We start from the raw sequence: 26,940 nt of genomic DNA on the forward strand, positions 1-26,940 counted from the left end.
CATGGGTTTTGCCCAGCTTCTCAGGGGTTGTTGTGTCATGCAAACCATGCAAATCCAGATAGCAAGACTTGTTCGTGGGTTAGGCAACTCTTAAATAACTCATGGGTTGTATTAGGGCCTATTGTTGCTCTGCAATCTTCCTTTCTGCTGTTGCAATATATGAGTGCTGTCCTAGGTAGCCTTGCTAGGAAGTTCTACTGAAATAAATCAGTGGGACCTCTGAATAGGGTCAGGCTGTATATTTCTGTGCTGAATATGTCTTGATGTCAGCTTGAAGTAGATTTTATGAGGAATCCACCCAGAAATCACCTTAGCTTTTGTTTCAGAGCTGGTGGATTGTGCCCCACAGACTCAGACCTCCAGACAAACCTGAGTTTTATTTAAAACCTTTTCCACAGAGTGCTCTAAGGCAGTGGCCACCCTCTTCTCAGGCCCAAAGCACTGGGTGTTGCCCTCATGGATTTCCTGCTCCTTCCGGGAAGCATACCCCATCCAGACCAAATCTAGCTACTCTTTAATAGAAGCTGAGTTCAGACAGCACTGTGATCCATACTCAAGGATTAAGTATGGATTGAGTGTGGGTTATCACTGAACCATGCTTCTTGTTGAACCATACGTTATTACGTAGTCTGAACTCAGCTCAGATAGCCAGTCATGATGAACAACTCACAGTTTGCAACCTAGCGACCAACTGTGGGTTGTTCTTGATTAACAAGCCATGATTTCTTAGTGCAGCTGGGTTCAGACAATGTAACAGTCAAAGGTCCAGCCCATATTGAATTCATATTCAACTCTTCTATGGCTTATCTTGTTGTCTGAACTCAGAATTATCACAGCTTTATGCACTCATACCATATCCAGGTAGTTATCATTCTATTTTAAAGTGAAGCATTTCCTTATCTTTAAATTGGTCCAACAATCTTAATGCAACGTTTCCACACCCACAGTGGTATTATTTATATATATTTATTCTCTGGTGAACATGAGTTAATCAGAACTCAGTTATAAACAAACATTTTCTTATCTGAGAATGTGTCAGCATTTTCATGGTTTGTTCACACTTCATAGTGAATAGTTCATAATGAATGTAAATAGAACAACTGAATTTACTTTGGAAATGTATTTTATGCATAGTTTAGGGTAATTCATGGCTGCCTCATATATTTTAGGTTGTAGTCAGCCGACTTCATTTTTACTCAAGATTTTATATATGTACATATTTGCATAATTCCTTCCTATCCTCTGCTGGTTGGAGTTCAGCCTTCTCTACTTCCCACTTCAAAATGGACTAGATTTGTGTTATTTTTTTCAAATGTTTACCATAGGTTTCAGTGGGGCTTTAGAATGACTTGGCTTGAATCCAACCTTTGTTTTACTGTAAAACTTATGCAAACATTAAAAACACACAAATGCAAAACATGATGCTGTATTGAGGATTTTTCTTGTGCAAGAAATTTGTTGAAAATGTAGAACACACATTTTCCATGACCCGTTCTAAGAGTTTCCTCAGTTGCCAATTCTTCCAAATGTTCTGCCTTGAACACTTGTGCAGTTGCTCTCACAGTCTGTGCATACTTCCCACAGATAATATGATTATCAGAAGTTAGTTCTGGAAATGTCTCTTGAATCATGCTCCTTCTAGTTGTGGGCCCACCACACTTTTGCACCAAATATGCTTTAGAAAAGTGTTGAAGAGCATAAAAGATTCTAGAAAAAGCCATTTAACAAAGAAGTTATATTTTTTAAAAAAGTCAAAATACAGATGGATAAAATGTCAAAAACATTGTTCCTGGTAAATGATGTCCTGTATTTTCCAAGATTCTAGAATGTGTCAGATATGATTGTATTTTTATCATTCTCCCCCTCTTTAGGCACGAGCTTTAACACCCCAGACCGCAGAAACAGATGCAATACGGTTTCTGGTTGGAACACAGTCTCTTAAATATGATAATCAGGTAAACTGGTATAAAAGCTGTATGAAAATAGAATTGGAAATGTTTTTAAAGCCTTCAGTGGGATAATGATTTTTCCTTGCCAAATTGATTTTTTAAATGTAGTGTCATTTTAGAAATACTAGGTGTGATCTTGAAGAGTATTTGGCTGTGAAATTCTGTCTAAGGAATTGGGCTGTGGGGGTGTAAGAGACAAGCATGCATCTTGTTCATACTAATGGCAAATAATATGGACACTCTAATTTATACAGGGTAATATTTCCTTTTCCATTTATATGTTGTCTACTACCCAAAGTTCTCTAGGCGGCTTACAATAAAATTTAATATGCCTTATATCCTCGAGAAATTCCAAGGATAGCATCCAAAGAGTAGAAGTTATTATTTTTTTACAGGTTTATCAGGGTTGTATACAAGTATGTCACTTAGAATTGCATGTCATTTTTATTTATTTATTTTATTTATTTATTAAAACATTTCTGTGCCACCCCTTGCCGAAGCCTCGGGGCGGCTCACAGCACCAAATAAAATACAATAAAATACAAAAATAACAATATAAAATTAACAATATAAAATAAATAGCAATATAAAATATTTTAGGAAATGTTTACTTAAAAAATCTTAGGATGGTATCTTAGGGTATCATTATGCTTCCCAAATTACACAAGGGATTTCTAGTACTATGTTAATTGCATTAGCTTGTATAACAGGATATCCTAGAAAACCTTGGGAAAGCTAATCCTGTTGGTGGTGTACTTGAGCTTGAGGCCCCTTACACTTTTACACTTGCAACATTTACAGAATATCATCACTGGATATTACCCTTAGGCTACATTTTTGAACACCCTTTTACACCTTTCTTCCACACAAATGTTCTTTCAAGGAAGTTAATTGGAAACATTTCTTCCCATCTTGAAATTGTGTATTGTGTATTGTGTATGCTTGGTTTCATTTCAGCCTTTGGTAAATGTCTTCAGTAATCATCTAATACGCTCATCATGTTGCTTGTGCATAAAACCACTGAATTTTGTCAATAAACCCAGCATTGGCTTTACCCATAGCATCCCGTAACAAGTCATGGCAGATAGCATGGGATGTCGAAGTAGTACAGCAGTGAGACACTTATGACCATCTAGTTTTCGTTGGACTGAAACTCTCATTATCCATGATCATGGTTAGAGCTGATGGAATTTGGGGTCCTGGATCATCTGGAGGATCCCAGGTTCTCCATCCCAGAAGGTTGTGCATTTCCTTAGCCCCATTCCACTACTGGGCAGAGGAATGCACTGACTTCACTTTCTGGGATGAATGTCCTTGCAAGGGAGACACTGAGATTGGGTGCTGTTGGTGGTACCTTGGTCTCTCTGGCAGTGAGTAATACTATTCCAGCATTATGCTGATTAATAAGCATAATAAATGAGCTTGAACAAAAAAATGTGTTTGGTGTATCAGGAGATAGTAATATGCATTTAAGAGTTCTAAAATATGTCAAACTGTTACGGCTCTTGACAGGATGTCACAGTTCAGGCATCTGAGTATTCTACCTCTAATACAACGCCAGTCAGTGGTCCTTCCCCTCCCTGCTTTCACTTCCCTATTATGCATACCAGCATTAATAATTGAGGTGCAGGGCACTTTCTCTGGGCATTAATGAGCAAATAGGGTTAATGGCCTTTAGCAGTGCTTGAAGCCATCAGCTCCTCGGCTGGTGATTAATCCATAAGAAGTGTCATGAGCATCTATTGTTACTGCTTAATTTAGCAGCACTGATCTCCATGTGGGTCAGGTAATGGTAAAACACTTTCTCCTGGTTGCTTGACATCCAGGTTGCACTGCCTAAGTAGGTTCCAGCTTTCAGGCAGGGAGCTATTGTGAGTGCACTTGCTTAAAGAAATCTTGACTCATAAACAGTGAAGGGAAGAAAATGCATTTTAGTTGCATTAAACTGATTAATATTCAGGTACTGTAAGCAAGTACATAGTCTAATTCCCCTTGTCTGCCCTCCGTCTGCTTCAGTGGGTTGGAAAACTTCCTGTAACAAATTTTTGGGAGGTGCAAGGGGGCTACAGACGGGATGGGAGAGGGAGAAAGTTCTGTCACACAAACCCTGCCCTGCTGTCCTCCCATTTTAACAGATGATGAGGTTGACAATGAAATGCTTAGGAAGAGATGGAAGGAAAGTGATTTGTCCAAGGTCACATTGCCATTTGGAAGTAGATTGCCAAAAATTCTTTTATGGTCCATGATTTAATCTTCAGTTCCCAGTCTGCATCAAGAACGTTAAGCTGAGAGAAAAGAATGCAGCCAAGGCCAATGAATGTGTGTCTCTAATCAGAGGGATTTGAGAGGAAGACCAGGGCCATTCCATCAGTCAGCCCTATTGAAGACCTCCCTTGTGAAGGCTTCTCCTCCTCAGCTGTTGCCACCACAAGCTGTGCTAGCAGGCTGTACAGAGGATGAGAGTTGGATGCAGGGCTATTCCACCAGCTCTGCTGGAAGAATGGATGTTTTCCCCCTCTCCCTTGCCTAGTCCTTTCACCTTTCTGTGTTGTGTCGGTCTGGATTGTAAAACTGTGGGCAAGTTCTGATTATATGTAAATTGCTCCAGCAGACTTTTTGGGTGGCTTAAAATACTTCAAATAATACAAAGTGCAAAATAGAAAACACTTTGGTGGAAACAGGTGATGTTAATTAATAATTGCTTTTTTATTCTGTTTTTCTGTAAGGAATTCACAAAATATAAAATGAATCATAGCTCATTAAACATGAAAAGCTTGTCTTAAGCAGTTGAGTTTTCAAAATGTCTGAACATGGGAAGAGAGGGAGCCCAACAAATCTCTTTATAAAGCTTTGGTGTCTCCTTCAAAATGCCCAGCGGCTTCTAGCCATTGTAGAATTTCAAATGATTAGCTAAAGAGAAGCGTCCCTGAAGATGATTTCAGGGCTCAGGGAGGTTCATCTGGGAGAAGGTGATTATGAGTGTCCCCTGGTCCTAGGCTATTTTGGGCTTTCATAATTAACACTGATTTTTACGTTGAGATTGGAAACAAAAAGGCAACAAAAATGGCTCTTGAATTCAGGATATAATTTCCGAACTGTCCTTATGGTTTCTGAACTATATTGATTGTTACAGCAGTGTCTGATCCCAATTTATAGTTCTGATTCTCATCTTTGGAAGCCTTAAATGTCTTAGGATTCAAATACTTGTGCTCAGAGGAGGGTCATCTCTTGTTTTCCTTGTCAGAGGGAACCGTTTTGTAGGAACCAGACAGAGGGTCTTTTCTGTGGTGGCACCCTGTCTGTGGAATATCCTTCCCATTAGAGGTTGATTGGCACTGACACGATTTTCACATCAGGTTAAAACCTTTATTTATGCAAACATTTAAAAGTATGACAATCATTTGTGATTTGGTCTGCTCTGCCTTGTATTCCTTTCATCTGTTTATTATACAATTGTTTTATGTTTTTATTATATTTATTGCATACTTTGTTTCTGTTCCTCTGGGATCTCTTAGGTTGAAGGACAGGATAAAGATCTTTATTAAATATGATGGTTGGTTTTTGTAGTTTATATGCTATACTGTGGTCATCATTTGCCTGAGCATCTCTTTTTAAGGCAATGTTTCTCAAGGTTTTTTTTTTAAGTTTGTCACCCTCCTTTAAGCATCACCTTTTGGTCTTCTCCAATTCATTTCTCAGATTTTAAATAAAAACAAATTTACATCTCCAAAAAAGGAAGTCTACAACTAAAAATAGGGGATAGCAATATCCTAGACCAAAAAGGGAAGTATAAGAAGAGAGTCCTATCCTTTTCAAATCAGGATGGGTCACTAGAACTCTGATGCTGCCTTCCACATATATGATGAAGAGAACTGGAGGCATATAATCTATCCAGTTCTTATCCTGCTGCTTTAAATGTCATCTTCCTTCCTTCCTTCCTTCATTTCTCCACTTGTATTTTCTTCCTGGAAGGTTTGCTGGAAGAAGAACTTCAGGCAGCAATCATTTCCCAAGTTTAGAGCTTTGCTTCCAGTACTAGAATTCAGTATCAAACAAAATACTGTTTTGAGGGGCTTATAACTTTGGTAAGGCCCTGTATTTGAGCTGTTAGCTTTATTTACAACATTTTAATACCATTCCAAAGCTAAGCAGATTTTAGGGCGGTAAAGAATAAAAGATAAAAATAGTAAAGCATAATATTTACTATTTAAATTAGTAACTATTAATTTTAAATATTTACTAATCTAAATATGAATTTTGTTTTAATTTAAAAACAAAGTGTCAAGAAAAGCTGGGTGGTCAAGTCAGGAAGAGCTTCTTGACATAAAGGTGTTTTCAGGAGGCAGTGAGAACAACCCAATGTTGGTGCCTGTCTGACTTTCAGATCAGCGAATTCCACAGAAAGCGAGAAGCTTACTTCAGCTGGGCATAGGTCTGTGTGGAACCACTAGGAGCATGCCATCTGATGAGCTTAGTGCACTGAGTAACCCTGGAAGCACATGTCTAAAATATTGTCAGTAAGAGCCACCTAAAGGAAGTTTTACCCTGCTAAATGAAATACTTGACTCCCTCCCATAGGATGTTGTTGACGAATGTGTAAGAGCTTTGTTGTGATATCCCACCTTGTTTCACCTTTCACGCTTTCCACATCTCCAACATCAAAAGGGTGCAAGAAGTAGTAATAATAATAATAAAAAATCTTCTGGAAACGATGACATGTTGTATTTAATAACACTTGTCCTTAGGGCCTGATGTGGTTCTGAATCATCTCACCAAAGAGAAGAAAGCAGCTATGTCTGACTTTGAGGGACCTGAGATAGGGCAGAAGGCACTTCTAGTTTATGTGCTGAATGACCCTCTTTATATGGTTAGTAGGGGCATATAATACATGTGGGTAGAGCAAATTGAATTTTGATTTGTAGCTCACCTTTAGGGAATCAATTTCACTGCCAAGGAGACTACTTCATAATTCCAACATGAGCCTTCCTGTTTTTAGAGGGGGCTGTGATAGCATATAGATGAAGCAGCCAGCCAGCCAGCCAGCCAGCCAGCCAGCCTGGTACAATCTGCTCTGCTGTTTCAGCAGCAATTCTGTTGAAACTGTGCTCTGTTCAGTGCTGAAAGGGAGCTTTGTATTGTGGACTTCCTGCTTAGGCAGCCATTGTTCAAAAACCTTAAGAGAACATCTGTCTCTGGATGCTCTTCTGGCTACCTGCTAGCTTTAGTCTCAGGCTGGCTTTCTTCTTCTTATGTAAGCAAATAAATGAGATAGTTTATCTTGGGACAGCTGATTACAAGAATGTATCTTATGTGTCTTATCCAGAAAAGAGAACAATTGCTAAACATTTCAAGCCTTGTAGATATTGAAAGATACTGGCTGTATTCTCCCCCCCCCACCACCCCAGTTTTGTTCTTGGCCAGTGCTTCTATCGTTTGTTTCCTTCAAGAGAAACGATGATAGAAAATACTAGTTTTTCATAACTTTTTATAGGTAAAGCTCTGATCTTGGCTATGTGAAAAAATTCGGGGATGCTAAGTACAGAAGAAAAATCATTCAATGATGGAAAATATTGTTGTATTATCCTGCTGTAGTGTGTTGACTCTGCTATGCCATCACTCTTTCCTTGCCTCTTGGCTGGATCCCAGTGAGCTGAAGGAGTGCTTTGGGGTGATAGGATGCATGTTTTGCATGCAGTAGGCCCCAGGTGTAGTCACTGGACTCTCCAGGTAAGGGTCCTTGGGTATCAAAGGTTGGGAAAGACCTTGGATAGCTACTGCTGGTAGTAATAGGAAATACCAAGCTAGATGACTGTTAGTGTAAGAGGATAAGGTCTCACTTTCCCACTTCTTCAGTAGTAAAAGGCTAGATAGGGATTTTAGAGCTGCTTCTTGACTAGTGTAGAATGGCTGTTAGTGGAGCCTTACTGTAAGACCAGGCTCTAAATCAGGCTGCAGGCCAAATGTCTTCCATCAGGGAAACCCTCCTGTGAGCACGATGGTCAGCAAGGAAGTCGTTACTGTTACTGATGATCAGTGATTGCTGAGTGTGTGAATTGGGAGGATGGGTAGTACTCAGGGAAATCCTTGCTGTTATCTTCAGGCGCTGATTGGATGTAATGTGAGCATTTCCATTAGCTAAAGCTTCCTGGTCAAGGAACCTACTGGCCAGGCAAAGCTGTTCTGACTGAGGGACTGGCTGAAGGAGTGCTAATTATACTAGCTAGTGCCCTTTGTCATTTTATGGAAACTTTTACCTGGAATCTAATTTTGATATTTGTTAGTTTGATAGAAATGTTTGCGATTTAATCAGAATGGTGATTCAGTCAATCTTCAATAGAAATTCTCAACATGAAATTCTTTGTGGAGTCTTTCTTATTTCTTCTGTCTTTTAAAGATGTTCATAACATGATAGAAGAAGTATTTCTGGCTGAGTAGAACAGAAACTGTTTCAGTGACTTTTGTGCACCTGTTTTTGTAAAATAAAATTTACATTAGGTTTTACACAATTGTGCAAAGTAAGTACCTCTGAAAAATATGTGAAGCCCTAATTTTTTTGTCGTCTTTGTAGATTCACATCATAGATTTTGATGATGAAAATAACATCATAAACAAAAATGTCCTTCTACATCAAGTTGGTGAAATTTGGCACATAAGTGCCAGTCCAGCAGATAAAGGTGTACTTGCAACTTGCTACAATAAAAGTAAGTATGATTTGATTATTTTAGTCTGCTCTTCTTCCCATAAGAGATTGGTGGTAGCTTATTAACTGTGTTATTGAAATGTGCTTCTGTAGAGCTATTCTTCTAAGTGGAAGGTGACAACAGGTATGCAGAAGATGGGGTTGTGCAAGTTATAGATATCCATATCTCTGTAGCATATGATGTACCTTAATTGCACTTCTTTGTTGATCAACATTGTACTTCCCATATCAGGAACAGTTGCATCCACTTTCCCCATTCTGCACATGAAGACTATTTATAGCTTTCTATGTACATGCCTGATCAAGGGCCAGTAGGGCACGGTAAATTAAGGACTCTGTGTCTTCTCTAAAGTTCTTTCCCTTAGATGCTGGCACCATATAGCCTGAGCTGAACTGAGTAGTTATTCATATTAAGGTGCTGATTTGGGGTTTCCTGTAACCATTTCAGTGAACAGATTTGTTCTTGGTAATTGTCAGTGTCGTGGGCTATGGCTGTATGTGCTGTAAAAATGTCTTAATGAAAAGAGTTTTTGCAAGAAAAGAGCTAGCACACCATGGAGAAGCATTCTGTGTCCTCTCTTTTGAGCTAGATAATATGTGGATGAGGATGAAATAATGTGATTCTTGCAATCTGAAGTCATACAGTTATTTTATCATCTTAAATCTACAGTATATATACACAGGAGTACATAAGTCCCATTGACTGGGGTTTAATTCTGTCTAAGTGTGTACAGGACTGTAGCTGTTGCCTCTGTGTGTTGCTTTTAAAAAAATGTGGTTTGGGCTATGGGGGAATGCACTGTTGAACATGGACAAGGCATCTGCAAAATGTTGAAATCAAGATGGAGTTTGGCATGAGCTCTCTGTAGTGTTCTCTGTAGCCATGAAAAATTCAGTGATGTCAATAACATCCACCCCCTCTGCAAACTTAAGTTATAGCTACTCTAGGGTCTCATTCTCATGCATATAACGGAGTTTCAAAGATCATGTTTAGCCTAGCCATCCTTATTGGTTCACCCATTCAGAAAAGTTTTTTTGTGCAACCTGACTCACAGGCAAGGACAAGAGTTTGAGATTTCCATGGCGTTCATGTTGAAGTCAATTCCCTACAGTGCAATACTGTTGCAAATCCACACAGGTGTGAAGGGGTATGTTGAAGCTGCCTGTTTTTAATGAATTAATACATTTATTGCTTGTCTAGACATTTTATATTTGATGATGGCATGTGGGATGGGAGTTCAAAGAAGATAACTAAATTGCTAAGCAAGACAAGATATTTTTGTACAATCTTGTAGACAAGGTACTTTTTAATGCTGCAGTGTTTAGGAAAATGGAGCAACATTTTGTAGAACCAGTACCTGGAAAGCAGTGACTCAAACTAGAATACTAGCGAACAATTGCAGAGCAGGGAAGCAAAGTTTGCTTTCAAATATGCAAAAAAGCAATAGCTTCCAGTTTATATATAGTAAAGAACAGCACATCCCCGTTAGCAGTAGGTATAACCATGAGAAGATTCTTCCTCCTGCCCCAAAGCTACTAGATCATTATACCTTGGATTGCAATAAATCTTCTCACTTTGAGAAGGTGAAAAGGCAAGCAGGATAGTAGATCATCCTGGTACCTGAGTAGCAGGCAAAATTAGAACAATGAAGAGCTGACAAAGCACTGAGCTGAGATGAAATACAACCCATGGATGTTTGGCATTACTTAATTTTCACAGATCTCATTAAAGTCTCGAGAACTCTGTAAGTGCGGCAGACTTGGGGTAAACCACAGATCTATAACTTTTACGCTCTCTGGTATGAAGGAAATGAAACCAGGGAAAGATGTTTACAGATTCTTCAGAATCCTCATGGCTAATGTAGCTATTTTTGTAGTATAAGATGCTCTCTAATGCCAAATCACTGAGTTAAGAAGAATTCAGAGTTGTGGAAAAGGAAGGTTTGGGTGCATGGCAGGAAGCTGCAAACAGCTAGTTTCACTCTGGAGCAGACAGCATAGACAAACCTTGGGGAAGAGAGTAAAACTAATGCTGAATCCTGCTTGCCTGTGTTTATTACCATCTGCTTGCTTGACTTTTCACCCTGTTCTGCTGAACTCCTCATGCCATTGGCAGTCTGACTTTGGCCATCTACGAATCTCTGGTGGCATGCTGTAAATTGGGGAGAGAGCTTTAATGACATTTAAGAGGTTAAAATCTGTCTCCTAGAAAGGCAAAATCTAGAAGCTTTGGGAACTTCTTACCTCACATCTCATATTAAAGTCTTTTTAAAGAGTCAGCACAGGGCAGAAGAATGACTGGCCCCCAACATCCATTTACAGACTTCTTATAATTCAAAATATGCATTTTGAACTCATTGCTTTAAGTCAGGTATAACTGATGTTAGGCTTCCCTGTGAGTATGTATATTGAGAATACAGAAACAGGATGAAAGAATTAGTAATCACAATTTTCCTGTGCAGCTTACTGGCCTAGCTCAGTGAAGCCTTTGGTTCAACTTGACTGTTGGGTCTTCTGTTTGTAAGTTTTGTCAGGTGGCGCAGTGGTTTAAACTGCTGTGCTGCTGGGCTAGTTGATCGAAAAGTCGATGGTTCCAGTCTGCACAACGGGGTGAGTTCCCGTTGCTTCATCCCACCTCCTGCCAACCTTGCAGTTCGAAAGCATGCAGATGCAAGTAGATAAAAAGGCACCACTTCGGTGGGAAGGTAACAGCATTCCGTGTGCTTTGGTGTTTAGTCATGCCGGCCACATGACCACAGAAATTGTCTGTGGATGAATGCTGGCTCCCTCGGCTAGGAAACGGAGATGATCACTGCCCCCTGGAGTCAGACATGACTGGACTTTAATGTCAAGAGGAAACCTTTATCTTTAACTTTACCTTTACACATGTTGAAGACACAAATTTAAACTCCAGCACCTGTCTTCAAGAGGGAAATTATTTATGTTAAACACCTCCTTTTCAGTAGATGAAATAAAGCATTTGAACCCTTAACATAAGCATGGTTGCATGCCAGAAGAGGTAAGTTTTCGCTTATTAGAGAAAGGGGCAGTGGGCAGGGATGGCAGGCAGATGGCTGTGATATTGGGAAACACTCCTAGGCCTCTGGTGCTGGTCTTTTTCCCCCTTGCTAATAATTAGAGTTCTTCTGATTACTTTGTTCTTGAGCCTCCCCAGAATATTTCTCTTAATTTTCAGTATGTCTCTAGCTGGAGGCGCTGTTATTTCCCTGCAGAACAAAATTGAGTTCTCAATAATACTGCTCCACAAATAATGCCATAGAATTCCACTCAACCTGTACCATGAATGTATTAGATGTCACAAAGAATTGCTTCCAGAAATCTGACCTATTGATCTGGCTGTTGGAGATGAAATGTGAAAAAGGGCACCTCTTATACATATTCTGGTATTGTATGGTTATTTTAACCCTGAACAGAGGTGATTAAATGTAAGAACTTTAGCTTACAATTTAAGATAGTTACCTGCTATATGGGTGTTCTATGTAGAGCGGCATAGAGGGATAACAAGAAGTGCGGCTGTAGTTTCAGCAGGGATGGTGCAATCTGCTGCATGTTTACTGAGAAGGACATCCCAGGTTTCCAGTGGGCTTTAATTTTAATCTAAGGGAAATGAGGACAGCATTTTACCAGAAGACCGGGGGGGGGGGATGGGGGGGCAGGAAATCCATCCCCTTTCATAGCTTCCATTTGAATTAGTTGACTGATTTCTCTTGCAAGCAAAATTAACTGAAATAGAACCAGAACACACTATATGTGTTTTCTTGAAATTTGGCTTCTTTTTAGCATTGTTTGAGAGAGAAAAAAAGTTATATCGAAGATCTTCTCCCTCTTCTTTTTTATTCTTCCTTGCCATGGCAATTCTTTTTGTTATAGTCTTCTCTCTACATCTCTACACATTGTTGCTCTATTTATTCTTGTATATATTTATTTTTAATCTGATAATAACATCTTTCCACATACATTACCAACACAGGGTACAGTAAATAAAATGTGAATAAAACCCAAAATATTAAGGCAGCATTCAAACCACTAAGAATACATTGAAAATACATTCCTATATGAAGTTGTTGTTACTGTTAATATCATTAAATTTATTATCAAAATTGTTAATATTATTAAATTTATGCATTACGTCCCATTGAGAAAGCAGCCTTGAACCAACTTGTACACACAAACATGGGAATCCAGAATTAATAGAAAATCACAACAATCAATATAACTGAATAGTCAGCACAATAACACACATTAAAAAACCCCTGAAAACAGTGCAGTACAAAAAGTGTTTGCCTATAAAATGGTTGCTCAGTTCATGAACATTTCTGTTCATGAACAAATCAGTTCGTGAACAGACAGTTTGGCAAAATTTTGCTTCCGTTCGCAAACTCCACATCAAGTGACGAGCACGACCGTGGCCATCTTCTGCTTGCTTGGGCTGCAACAGAAGCCCAAGGTGACAAGGGTACGCTTGCCTCGGTCGAGGCCTCTCCAGCTCCTTGCTGCCACTCCACTTCTCAGGTGCTCGCCTGGCTCCGGGAGAGGGAGCAGGGGCGGGAAGCCGGAGAGGCGGGCACGGGATGGCTCCCCCTGCTGGGAGAGGGCCGTGAGGAGGGAGGTAAGGGCTGCTTTCTATGAGCCGAGGTGAGGGGAGGCGAGGGGCAGAGCCATGGCTGACTGAGTGGGGCGCCTCCCGTCTCTTCCTGCCATGGGGGGAAGAAGCTTGGCAGCTGCTCGATGGTGGTGGTGGCTTGCCCTGAGAAGGCTATGGCCCTGCTCCCCCTCTGCCTCGGTCCATCCGCCCCTGGGCTCGGCGAGGCGGCTGCAGCTTGGCCCACAACCCAGGGATGTGGGTCATATTTTTGTGGTTAAAAAACAAACAAACAAACAAATTTACCTATTTACCTACCTGTCTATTTAAAGCTTTTATATGCCGTCCTTTATGTATAACATAAAGTTATGGTTCAGAGCAGATTAACCTTATTTACATTGAACCTTTGACTTGCTTCGTGATCAATTCGGTTCATGACCAGAATCATGGAATCAATTAAGTTCGTGAACTGAGGTACCACTGTAGTAAATAAGACCCCTGTCCATTCTCACAGCCTAGAAGGAACACTGCAAAATCAGCCCACAACAGTTGGGTCATAACTAATGTCAGATTCCTGGAAAAATAAGTATGCCTGTCTGGCACTGAGAAAATGAGTGTTGGCACCAGGCAGACTTCGTAGGAGAGAACATTCCATAAATACCCAGCTATCACTGAAAATGCCAGTTACCAAACTCTGCTTCTCTTGGCTGGGGTGAACACAGAGGAAGGCCTCTAAGCTGATCTCAGGGACCTAGTAGGTTCAAATGGGTAGATGCAGTCCCTGAGGAACTTGTGCCCTGTGCCATGTGGGGCTTTATAGATTAGGCTGGCACTTTAAATTTTCCCCAGAAACAACTAGCAGTGCTGGGGAGTCAGGACTGGACTTGCATGTTCATTTTGCCTAGTTCATGTCAACAGCCTGTCACCAAATTCTGTGCAAGCAAATAGTCTTCAGAGGTAGCCCAGGGTGCAGAACATGGCAGTAAAACTGCCCTCACAGCCACTAGGTAAGCTTAAAGTTGATAATGAGCTAATATTTGATTGCATTTGTTTCCACGTATGTTCTAGTCTACCTTATTTCCTTACAATATACAAAATGTTCAACATAAAAATTGCAATTAATCAATCATACAGAAACACGCAGAAATACTACCAGAAGCTGATTTTGTGTAAGTATCAAAAAATTTATTTAAAAAGAACATGTCTTCAGCAGTGTTTATTTTCAACCACCAGCAATAAGAGCATATGTTTCTCCCTGGGAGGGAGTTCCAAAGTTAAGGGGTATAACCTACCTTTCAGCCTAATGATGATGTGGTATATCAAGTCTTCTTAAAATTAGAAACTGAAGCAGCTTGGTGATAATAAAAGTGGTATTTAGCATTTTAAATAGACAAATCCAAAAATAGTTTAAGTTTCACTTTTGAGGAGCCTTCAAAGAAGTATTTTTTTCATAAGGCTTGTATGAATAGCAGGTAACACATGTCTTTATCAGAGAGATGAGTTATTGCTTCTGGTGGAATCCAACTAATAATTTCCCACCTGAAACTGTAATGGGCGAATTATTTGTAGGGATCTCTGAATTTATTGTCTGGGTTTAGAACTTTTCTTGTGGTTGAGTGATTAAAAGCTTGACTTAAAAAATTTGTAGCACATTAGTTGACAGTATACAGCCTGACCCCGGGGTGTGGTTCGTTAGAGTGATTGGAAGGGGAAATAGGCAAATTGTTTGATTCCAAAGAGACGTAAATAGTACAATAAAGTCACTTTTAAAATAAATCAGTTATATGCCAAGATACTGTCACTTTTAAAACTAGGACAGTTTCATAAGGTCTGACACGGGTAGCTGTAGAGATGCCGATTTATCACATCAGGTTGACAGCTGAAGGAAATTAAATCTGCTTCTCCCTCCCCACCACCTCTTACTTCTGTGGAAAATCCTTGGAGGGCAGAGAGACTGGCATTGCCACCTGCCCTTTCCTTCAGGGTGAAAGCCTTTGTCCCCAAGAGAGATCAGCTGGCACAATAGATATGTAACTTACACCTCTCTGCTCCAGCCTCACTGGCTCAATGTGCGATGTAGCAGAATTAATAATACTGTAGGGATCTCGCATTTGCATTACCTGACTTTATTGGAAAGGGGAAGAAGAAGAGATGTGCAGTCTAGCATTTCATTAAGGCTTAAGTGTATACATTTTGTAACTTTAATATTGTAGAGAGCAAGCGAGCGAGGGAGAGCGCTTGCTCAGAGTGCTCTCTCATTTGGATTGAAAAGATCGTCATCAGTGTCCTAGTGCTTTTATGGAAATGCAGCGGGAAGAGGGCAGTGTCATTCCTTGGCATTGGGTGGGGGGGGGGCTGTCAGTGAGGGTTCAGCTTGATTAAAGGGTGCCTTATCTGTACTGGCGCTGCAGAGCACGCTTGTTCGTACAAGTCAGAGTTCATTCTTTCTGGAAACTGGGGCTGGAGGGAGGGGGAGAAGACGATTCAAAGCCATCTGTCATTAATATTTCAAATCCATGCCTGCCATCATAGCTCTGTTCATAGTTCTTCCCTTGCAAACTGAAGGCTTGACTGGAAAGTACTCTTTCAGTAATGTGCTTTTGTGTGTGTATGTGTTTGCGTGAGTGTGTGTGTGTGTGTGTGTGTGTGTGTGTGTGTGTGTGAGAGAGAGAGAGAGAGAGAGAGAGAGAGAGAGAGAGAGAGAGAGAGCACGCGCTTACACAATAGTGCACATTGATGTAATGGCAGACTAAGCCAGCAGAGGGCAGAGTCCCTTAATTGTAGATGACAGTCTCTTTGTCTGCTTCCCTGAGCAAGACACCTTATCCTGTTATGCAGAGGATATTGGAGATTTGGTGGCAAATGATCTTTTTAAAGGGTTAAGAGTATGTGGCTTTTTAGGCCAAACATAGCCATTTAGTTCTCACAGGGTTTTAATCTGAGTGGAAGAACATATTTTGCTGTTGCATCTTTTTTCCATCCTTGTACACAAAAGCCATTACACACACAACAGTTTCTTTCTTTTCCTTTCCAGTTTGCCTGAGGGGCTGGGGGTGAAGGGAGGGGGAATTCATACTCTTTGCCATGCATGTGGATCTCCTTTGCTGTATATAAAGCAGCACAGGTGCAATCATGTAAGGACAATGACATTCTGAACTGGAAGGGCAGATAATATTCTTTGTTAGGGTACCGTCCTCCTCTCTGCGTGTTTAGAGAGAGAAGTCCTGCGACTCCCAGTAGTCCTCCACTCTCATGCCACGTGAACTTTTACATGCTCTACAGGTATCTTTTCCACACCTAGAAATATTAGAACGGAAACATTTGACTGGGGGGAAAAATCGATCTATAGCATCTTAGTGTGTTTTTGCTCTTGCATTCAAACCAGTTCAAAGTATTGCTCAGGAATGCAGCTTTACTGAATTATCTATACATATTTTTAAGACACAGCAACTGAACAGCATGTGCACCTGTGGAAAGGCACAGCCAGCAAATTTGTCCCTACTCTCTGCCTTCACTTGATGCATGCTACCATAAAAAAGAATGCTTGGCTAGAGTTATTGGCGAACTATGTGGACAAGAACAGTGATTATATCTTTGAAAATAGCCAATTTACTGGTACTAATTAATTTTTCTGATGCCAATAAGACAGAGGTTGCTTTAGCTTCCTTTCTGACTGCAGTCTAAGTCAGGGAGCAATGGTGAAAGCGAAAGGCCCACACTGCAAGCTAAAGGAGGCTCTTGTAAAGAGTCCTTCTCACTTGCAGGGTCCTCCTTCTTACTCCCAAACTTGGAATCATACTCCCCTTGCTGTTGTGAATGGTTCCCACTCTCTGTGTTCAGGAAGGGAGTCAAGACACATCTTTTAAACATAGCTTTTTAAAGTCTTACAACATTAAAGCATGTTTAAAAAGTTTTACCATGTCTGTATTTGACAATGGTCTTATGTTCTAAACTTTTTGTAAATCACATTGCTTGGCTTCTGAAAGGTAGTTTTCGATACAATAAATAAGCAAAATGAAATAAATTTATGGAACAATGCAGTTCCATAAATGGAGATTTTCCTGCTAGAAGACAAAACAGTGGAAAGTTTTCTGGAAACTTTTCTAGCCAACATTGCTGCTTTTGTTCATGTCTCCCAGGCTCTGAACTCTCTGGTGTTAATTGGGTTTCCATGTAAAATGAAGATACTCCTGCTTGAAAGGAGCTTTGGAGCCTGATTTATGCATGTCTCTGGGATACCAAAGTCTTTCCGCTGGATTTTCTAGTATATTGTTTTTAATAATATAGTACACAGTGAGCTACTTTGGATGTCCAAGAGGGACAGGGGCTGGATATACATATTTTAAAATAAATAACAATGAGCTTTCAGAGGTTGAGTGCATTTTCTGTAGTAACTCTTTCTTTAATGAAAAGAAACATAAAAGCCTTCTCCTTGACATGGAGTGCGGAATAAGATTGATGTCTGTATATTGGAATAGTCTGATTATTTAAAAAAGAATTATGCAGGCTCTAGACTGGCACATTCAGTAACCTAGAACTGGTTGAAAGTTTTTTTTTAAAGGTTGGCATTTGCTTAACATTTTGCCTTAACACTGGACAAGGGCAGACTTAATTTGTGCCAGAGTTCTGCCTTGCTGCCTTTTCACTGCTAGTACTCCAACTTGAGACATAGGAGTGAAGAGATGAACAAGTTCCTGAGTGTGTGAAGGAACACTCATTTCTCCCACCATTGGGCAACTAGGGGAACACCTGTGTCTCAGAGGTTGGGGGAAAGCTTCTGTAAAACAGAGTATGTACTGAGCTACAGTTCTGCTGTCTCTCCATTAAGGAATGCTTGCTTTAGAATTTAGACCTCCAATTCTTCACATACTTGGCAGTACTTTCATTTGGACTTCTAAGTCGGTTTGCCGAATGCAAAAATGATGCATCTCGCCCCTTAATGATAGCAAGCCAAACCCAAAGATAGTAAGACTGTGAAACCATACTTAAAATCGCCATTCCTTTTGAGCTCTCTCCTGTTCAAACAGATGAAGTGTGTTTCATCTCCATTAATAAGAGTGATAAATCCTTCTGTTTTGTCAGTGGCAAGAATGAGGCATCTCAGACGAGCTGCTTGCTCCTGTCATACAGGGAACATTAATGGGCACCAGCTGGGCTGTAGCTATAGCTGCTACGCGACTTTAACTTTGCACAGCGAGAGCTGCTGTGGCAATGGTGCAGAAGTGCCTCCTGTGCAGATTTAGAAGTACACTTCAATTGTGGTTCCCAGGGCAACAGAGTAATGGCCGCCAGCTGGCTTTGTACCACCTGAGCGCATCAAAGAGCAAGTCCTGTCAGCTACTGAAGCCTTGGCTCAGCTCGCTCCAGCATGGATTTCTGCAGACAGCAGCTTTGGTTGAGGTTAAAACTCATGGGAATGCAGTGAAATGATGGCCGACACATTTTTGTTCATTTTACTCATAGGTTCACAGGCCTCTCTACAAGAAATAGTAGCTATTGTCCATTCTCGCACAGATGTGAGAGAAGTTGGATGCATTTCCCTTCAGGACTGTGCGTTTTCTTTGTTTGATTGAAAACATTACGGAAGAGCACAATGCTTGAGGCCTTTTAGTTTATCTTGAAATGTGTTATTTCAGTTCTGACAAATAAAATAATATGGTACAAAATGACTTTCAATAATTTGAGCTTCCTATGAATTTAAGTAATATGTAACAGCATGCTATTAATGCTCGGTGATAACCAAATGGCCTATAGGACCATTCTTCAAGAAAAGCACATCCCTCCTTTTTATTGGGAAAAAGAAATTGGGTGGGGAGCGGGGAAGACTGCAGCATGTAAATTCATTTGCAGCATTTCATTGCTGGTAAATACTCTCAACAATATTATTCAGCTCTTCTAACAAAACTTGGAAAGGTTCTGTTGGAGCACAAGCATTATGCTTCATGTTCCAAGATAGCAAACCATAATATCAGTGTGAAATTTCTATGAGGAGATCTGTATCTCTAGTACTTGTTTTATTCTACTTATTTATTGTAAGCTGTCCTGAGACGTTTGTAGGGGACGGGATAGAAAAGCTTTGAATGAATGAATGAATGAATGAATGAATGAATGAATGAGAGAGATCTCAGCTATACCCTTCCGTTTCTTGGTGGCCCTGAGTGCCATGTATAAAAGCGTCAAACTGTGTTTTATAAACTTAAGGGCTAAAAGAGGTGACTGTAAGGTATAAGAGAGAAAAAATGTTTAGCTGTCTTTATATGGGCACAGACCATCTAAGGTAAGGATGAGCAAATTGTAGTCCTCCAGATGGATGTGCAACCCCCATCCTTATATAGCATAGGCTACTGGCAGTTGTAGGCCAGAATATCTGAAGGGCCAGAAGGTGCCCATCCCTGGTCTAAGGAGTAAGTCAGCCTTCTCCAACAAGATGGGGAGCTATAATCCAATACTGTCTTTGACCTGACTGAGGATGATGAGAAGTATAATTTCAGCATTACTGGAGGACAGTGGGTTAGAGAAGGCTGTAAGAGTTCAATTAAATAATAAATAATAGCTACACACACACAAACACACTGCATTTAACTATGGCATGCTTACAGTCAATCAGTGCTAAAATAAAAGTTTCTCCTTATATACTGTGCAATTACCTGTGTTCTCTTTGTCATGCTTCTTGGAGAGAAACGGAGTTAGCTGCTGGGCTGGATAAATATAACCTGCTTGTGTATCTTGGCTTCTTTCTCCACTCTCTCTTCAGGGTTCATTGCTATTTTGGAGGGGCTGTGCAATCTCTTCCACTTTACCCATCCTTTCTGGAAGCCGCTGATGCAACCCAAAGCCACCTGTTCTCTTCTTAACTGCCCTAAATCCCAATGAGCCATAAAATCCTCACTCTACTAGCCTTCCTCTGTCTATCTTAATGGTGCAGAATCATATTGAAGATGGCTCTAGATAACTGCAGTAATTATCTAGCTTTCTTTTTCATGATGGCTTCACCTTAGAGTAAATCAAACTGTTGTTCTAGGTCAGGGGTGGACAATTTCTGGGGATTGGGAGGTATGACCCCCTTTTACTGCAAAGATCCCAGCACTTCTGCATGGAGATGGGGCATGCGGATGTGCTCGCCTTGTTTCCAAGTAAAATGACCCATCTGGGAAGCTTCTTGGAATGTCTTTCTGCATGCACACAAGGTATGTGCTTTCTGTACACCTTCTTTCCTTACAAAATCACTACATTTTTTTTGTCCTTGCTGCAACATTTCAAATCTCATTAGAGGAACATAAAGGGGCAGCACAAAAACATGTGTCATACATTGTCTACCTCTGTCCTAGGCAATCAGAACTTTTTCAGAGCTTTTCAGGTGAAAGATTGGCAGTTGCAGTATCTGTATGAGGTACAGTAGTACCTTGGTTCACGAACTTAATCCATTCCATGATTCTGGTTGCGACCTGAATTGGTTGCGAACCAAGTCAAAGTCCCCCAAGGTTCAATGTAAATAAGATTACTCTGTTCTGACCCCTACGAACATGGTCGCAAACCAATTTTGGTCGCAAACCAAGTCAAATTTCCCCATAAGGTTCAATGTAAATAAGGTTAATCTGATCTGTAAATATTTATTTTTATCACAAACATTTGAAACAAAGTAACAAAGAACAATAAAGTAATAAAGTACAGTACAATAGAGAACACTAACCTAGGTGGAGGGAGGTTATTGTTTGGAGGGAGAGTCCCCCTCCATAAGGACATCAGGGAGATCTCCTTCGGGGGCTTCCTCTCCTTTGTCTCTTAGCTGTGAAAAATCTGCACATTCTGGTCACCTTCATTACCGCTCTGCATGTTCTTTTTACCATGCTTGCTCTGCACTTTCTTTGGAGCCATTATTCAGTATTATTATTGAATAATACTTTACTGTATGCGCTGAAAAGCACACAGAAAAGCTTCACAGCAAGTGACCACAGGTCTGTCTGTGACTGCGAGCAAGGAAGATGGGCGCAATCGCGATTGTGCTTGTGCGGGGAAGATGACCACGATCGCGATCATGTCTGTGCAGGGAAGATGGCCGTGATCGCGTTCGTGTGGGATCATGGTCACGATCATGTTCATCACCCGATGCGGAGTTTGCGAACTAGGGCAATATTTTTCCGAAATTTTGGTTCGTGAACCGATTTGGTCGTGAACTGAGGTGTTCGTGAACCGAGGTACCACTGTCTAGCAGAGAAGTGGTGTGGCAGTGGGAAGACAGAGAGAACAGAAGGAAACAACGAAAAGGATATTCAGTTCTTCTGTGGAAACAAAGCCCTGCTTTGTGATTCCAGCAGACTTCCTTCTCCAGTTTGTCTGCCTGATTCTGTTGTCTGTTGTTAGAAGCAAAGAGTAGTACAGCTAGGTCAATTTACATCCTGGGTTAAATGGCCCTATGCCCCCTCCTTCCTTAGGTGGCCATACGTGTCATTTAAGATTCCTATACCCTACCCCTCTGGAATTGCTCCATGTTTTACAGCTGCTTCTGCAGTTCTTTATGTTAACCAAATGCGTTGAGCACAAGCAGTTTCACATTAAAACTCACTTATATCATAGCACTTTCATGACAATAATAAAATAGAGTTTGCCTCTGCTGCCCTGGTGCTGTACAGATTTATTTGTGAATAAGCACCATTTCATGGAGGAAAGATGATCTTTTCAAAGTAAAAAAGAATAAAATGAAAATCTGTAACAGTGTACATGCTCAACTAGCTGCTGTCCAGCTATACAATGTTTAAAAGATAAGTGAATAGAGAAAGGAATCTGTGATGAAGGTGCACCCATGTACTTTCCCAAGCCCAAGTACTTTCACAGGAATCATTTGCAGCTCCTCCATTACTCGACCTTCGCCACCCCTCCCAAGCTGTGAAGGCCTTAGATGTGTGCTGTGAGGTCCACCCAGCGCTGAACCACTGGATGCCAAGTGAACATCTGTTGCTTTCAGCAGGTCTCTGGCTAAGTTTATTATTTATTTCAGGTGCGCATCTCCCCTCCTCTCTTCCTGTTAAAAATATTCCAGATGGTTTGTAACACGAAACCTTTAAAATGCACTAAAAGCAACAACTAATGAACCATAAGAGGCAGACACAGAATATAAAGCTAGTTTCAAAGCTAACACAGGAGGGAGGTTAAAATGAATAGCTGGACAGGCCCAATGCCTCTTGGAGGACAAAAGGCAGTGGAAGGGCCATCTGAGGGAGGGCACAGGGACTCCTTAGGTAGGGAGCTCCAGACCAGCTCTGTATTTAAGCATTAGTCTCAAAGGTTTCCATGAGTCATCTACATGCAGCTGGGTGTGTGGGCAGAGGAGGAATGGAGCCCTCTGTCCCTTCCCTGTGGGCAGCAAAGAAATCAAGGGGGTTCTTTGAGGGAGGAAAGCCCTCTTAATCACACTCCACAGAGAAATGCAACAGGCTGTCTCAAGAACAGAGTGCCCCATGGAGGGGTTTGAAGGGGCTTTGAGAAAGGTGCCCTCTGGCCCTCTCCTCTCTTCCTGGGCCTTGGTGAGCTCATTTGTCAGTGATGCAGGCAGCAGAACAGCTGAGCAGCTGTGGACCCGATGGCCCAGAATGACACTGTGTGGTGCTGTCATACCAGATGGAGCTTGCTGGGTCTACCCACTCTTTTGTTGGATTATTTTTAAAATGTTTACACAGTGCTTTTCACAGGGGTTGCTGTTTGTAGACCCCTGCCTTCAAGATGCTGAGATAATGTGGGGCACATGTTAGAGTGAGGGGAGAGACATCTGGACTGTCACGTGCCTGCTTTCCCCATCTTACCTACCAGTGATCAGTGCTGTTAGAGAAAAGCAGGGATGGGCAACTTCTCACCCTGCAGATGATTCGTCCTGCAATTCTCATCATTATTCACCATTGCCTATACAGATTATGACTGATGAGAGTTGTAGACCAGATCATCTGGAAGTCTGTAAGTTGCCCATCCTGGGGTACAGTTCTTATCACCTGTTAAATAGCCTGTGCATGGTGTGGAAGTAGCATATGTTGTGGATAGTTGTGTGGTTTTTACCTTACTAGACCTTTGCACTGGCGTAGGATCTGATTGTTTTCTACATCCATTGCCTGACTTCTATGGATCAGGAAGGCAGTAAATGGTGATACAGGATATATTAATATGCTTACTGCTAATTTTAGGCTTACATTCTTGAGCAATTGAATCATTTGCCATGAATTCTGAAAAAAGTTCTGCATGAAATGATTTCTTTTAAAGGGATTGTACACTGTTGCCTAAATAAGCGTAATGATTTAAACTAGCTATAGTTCTATTGATTTGGCCAGATTGAGCCCCGTGTGTTGCTGTTGACTTTTCATTAATTGTTCCAATCTGCTTATCTACAAAGGATTCTTTTGGAGAAAGGGAGGGAGGACCATGTGCAATGATTGCATGGCACCTGAAGTTCATATTCGTGAGTGGCAAAGATGAAAGAGTCCATCTCTGTAACCTCTATTATTAGGGATGGAAATAAATTATGCTAGGTGCTTTTTAGAAGACACAGAGCTGGCTGGCTTCTATAACTGTAAAAGGTAATAGGCAACTCCTTCAGGAGGTGTATTGCAGTATGCATGAGAGAGCTTTAAGTAATGTATGTTGCCAACAAGATGTCGGTGTGTCTAATCATTTGGTTTGGAGAATGTACCAGATGGTACCAAAGTTGAGGCTACATCAGAGTTCCATAAAAGTGTGTAAAAAAGTATTTGTTAATGATTTTACAAAACTTGGACTTTTTCCTGTCATATAGAAATGACTCAGGACCAGTTAAATTGTACATAAAAAATTAGAAGCTAAGCAGCCAATAAGATTGCCAACTCTCTCCAGACTTCTGCTTGATTAAAGGCTGTCCAGCTACTTTATCATCTCTCCTGGAAGATGCTGTAGAGAGGATAACTTCAAAATAAAACTAAGAGTAGCCAATTTCATTTAAGCATTATTGGCAACATTTTAAGAAGTAGTTTATAGTGCATGTGGCAAATCTAAAATTCTGAATTGAGACATTCGTAGGCCTAATCAAGCCAAAATTAGTTCTTTGAAGTAGTTTTACCACAATAGTTAGAACAAGTTTAGTCTTGATAATGATAATTCCATTATTTTTGGTGAGACTTAGTCATGATCATTTTTCGTTGTACTTAGAGCTTTGTACATATTATTCTATATTTGTATTATCTAAGGAAAAGTCCCTTGTAGAAAGAATGCTTCCTGAATTTCATTTAAGAACAAGTGTGGGGCTAAAGGTATATGACATGTCCAATCATTTGGTCATGTCCAGTGGAACTTTCTTTAAAAAAAAGTAGGACTTGCAGCACAATGACTGACTGTTGGGTGCTCCTGTTCAGGTTTCCAGCCAGTCATGCTATTTTCCACATGAGCTGCCCCATGTCCTCCTGTTTCATCAGCATTCTTTGCTGTGGAGTCCAACTTCCATCAGCACCAGCTGTCATTAAATGGCTGGGCATAATCGTAGTTCAGAGGCTCTTTGTAGGGAACAGGGTTCCCACCCCTGGACTCAACTAGGATTGTGAGAGCCAAGTTCAGCTCCAGTTCAGCTGTGAAGCTCACTGGATGACTTTGAGCCAGTTGGTCTTCTCTTAGCCTAACCTACCTCACAGGATGATTATTAAGATAAAAGGTGGAAAACTATGTACCTCACCTTTAGCTCCTGGGAGGACAAGAAGGATATAAATTTAATCAAAACATAAGAATAGATAATAAATAAATTAGGCTTTGCATTTGAACCCTCTGCATTTTCTTGTTTAAAAAAGGATTCTGTGAATAATACGTGTTCACGCAGGGATCTCCCACCAAGTGCATGTAGCATTTCCTTTCTCATAGAAAAGAGCAGGAGCCTCTGCAGGCCATGGATTGGCCTTCCTTTAACATGTCATAAGACAGAAAAATTCTGAGCTTTCTTAAAGATGGAATTTCAGAAAAAAAGTGAACAGTATGACAAAGGTCTTGAAAAGCACTCAGAACAGGTTGGGACTGGAAGATGAACTCCATGTATTTTTTGAGCGCACAGACATGTCCTATCACAGCCTTACAGTGGAAGGGAAGGACGGCTTGCTAGACTCTGACGAATGTCAGCCAGGTTTGTGAGATGTGAAAACCTGATACCTTCCTACTCAACAGATTGTCTTGTGCTTGCAAATATGCATGATCTTGATATAATTAGCAGTTATTGTACTTTGAAAGTGAGAGATCTGTCTAGCCTGTACCCAATTAGTTTTCTTTCTTCAATGTTTCCAAACCTTAGGTCAGGCTTTCTAATGTTGGTAGTGGATAACAGAGAAACAAAATTGGTCAGCTCTGTGCTCTATTTATTCCCATTGTAGTGACTGTTACCAGGCAGAGTTCAGTGAGAATTTTTCTCTAGGAGGAATGTAATGCATCCCAGTGATAGGTGCAGTCCAAAACCACCAAAACTGCCACTGTATTTTAGCTTAAAGCTCCTATGGCCAGTAATTAACCTTTAGGGGAGGCATTTCAGTGAATTGGGGGTGGGGGAGTTACAGATAAGCTAGGAAACCACCAAAGAAATAGATGGCCAGGGAAAGGGATGTGGTTAACTGAATAACTCCCAGGAGGATCTAATTTGGCTCACAGGCCTTGGGTTCCCAAAGCATACAACATAAGAGCAACATAAAGCTGTCATTAGAAACTCTTAGTTCATGCTCCCCTCTTGAACTTGTTAAAATGGAAATAATTGTCTGAAAGGTAAGTTCTTCTTTGTGGTCTCTGCGCATCACACAGATGGGCTTGTGCACCTGCGCGAGGCCTAGAACTGGGCAGAACTTCAGTAGCTACAGTATATCATAGAAGTGAGCATACCCCTCACATTTTGTAAATATTTTATTATATCTTTTCATGTGACAGCCCTGAAGAAATGACACTTTGGTACAATGTAAGGTAGTGCGTATACATCTTGTATAACAGTGTAAATCCAGTTTAGTTCAACATATGTGATAGGACTCAGATTTCTTTCCTTAGGCAACTGTGGCTCATTGTCAGCCTTGGCTAAGTCTGTAGTGTGTCTATTACAACCTATCTTGTAGGGCTGTCAGTGAGTATGATAAAGCACTTGTATACCCAGGGTGCAAATCTATGCCGATTTAGAATGAAAAAGGCCCTACAAGCCCCAGTATTCCCCAGCAGCAGTGCTGCCTGAGGAAAGCTGGCAGATGTAGGACTTACTGCTATCTAAACATGCATAGGCCAGCACCCTAATACTGCCATTGCTTTGGGTGTCCGATTCAGACTCATTCTTAGCCTATATCTGCACCCCGTGCGTGTGTTGTAATCAAAGAAGTATGTTCTGAAGGTCTACCTGCACAATCTGCTGAGTATATCACCAGTTTAAAATCAGTTTTGGGGGTGGGGGTGGGGTGCTTTCTTGCCTTCCATGTCAGTAGAAGTAATAACTTAAACTACTGGTTTAATCCTAATGAATACAACCATTGATAGCTGAAGTGTTTATTTTCTCCCTTCACTAATGACACTGAGCTTTCTGTTTTATTCAAGGCAGGCTTTTGTTCACTGACCTGCTCAGTAGACTAGCTTTCAGGTCTCTTCCCTTAAACAGCCTTTTGCAGTGCTATAGAGTGAGTGTTTAAAACAAGATAGTAATCATTTTGCCAGTCCAGAAGAGAATAATTGTTACG

General features: G+C 40.8%; 1 protein-coding gene across 4 annotated transcripts in view; it reads left to right on the forward strand.

Annotated features, from left to right (window-relative positions):
* EIPR1 (EARP complex and GARP complex interacting protein 1) overlaps positions 1 to 26,940 on the forward strand; it is a 73,340-nt gene that overhangs the window by 3,202 nt on the left and 43,198 nt on the right. For 3 of the 4 annotated variants that reach the window (XR_006413597.1, XM_044418727.1, XM_044418735.1), the window contains exons 2-3: positions 1,872 to 1,955; positions 8,518 to 8,650. Coding sequence is in view for 2 of the 4 variants with exons in the window: in XM_044418727.1 (XP_044274662.1) it covers positions 1,872 to 1,955; positions 8,518 to 8,650 (217 nt within the window). In the remaining 2 variants the exon portion in view is untranslated. Of the gene's footprint in view, positions 1 to 1,871; positions 1,956 to 8,517; positions 8,651 to 19,866; positions 19,873 to 26,940 lie in introns of those variants that run through there. The other variant, XM_044418749.1, reaches the window with a different exon arrangement.

Source organism: Varanus komodoensis, unplaced genomic scaffold (assembly GCF_004798865.1).
Source record: "Varanus komodoensis strain SLA01 unplaced genomic scaffold, ASM479886v1 scaffold10, whole genome shotgun sequence".
NCBI classification, from domain to species: Eukaryota; Metazoa; Chordata; class Lepidosauria; order Squamata; family Varanidae; genus Varanus; species Varanus komodoensis.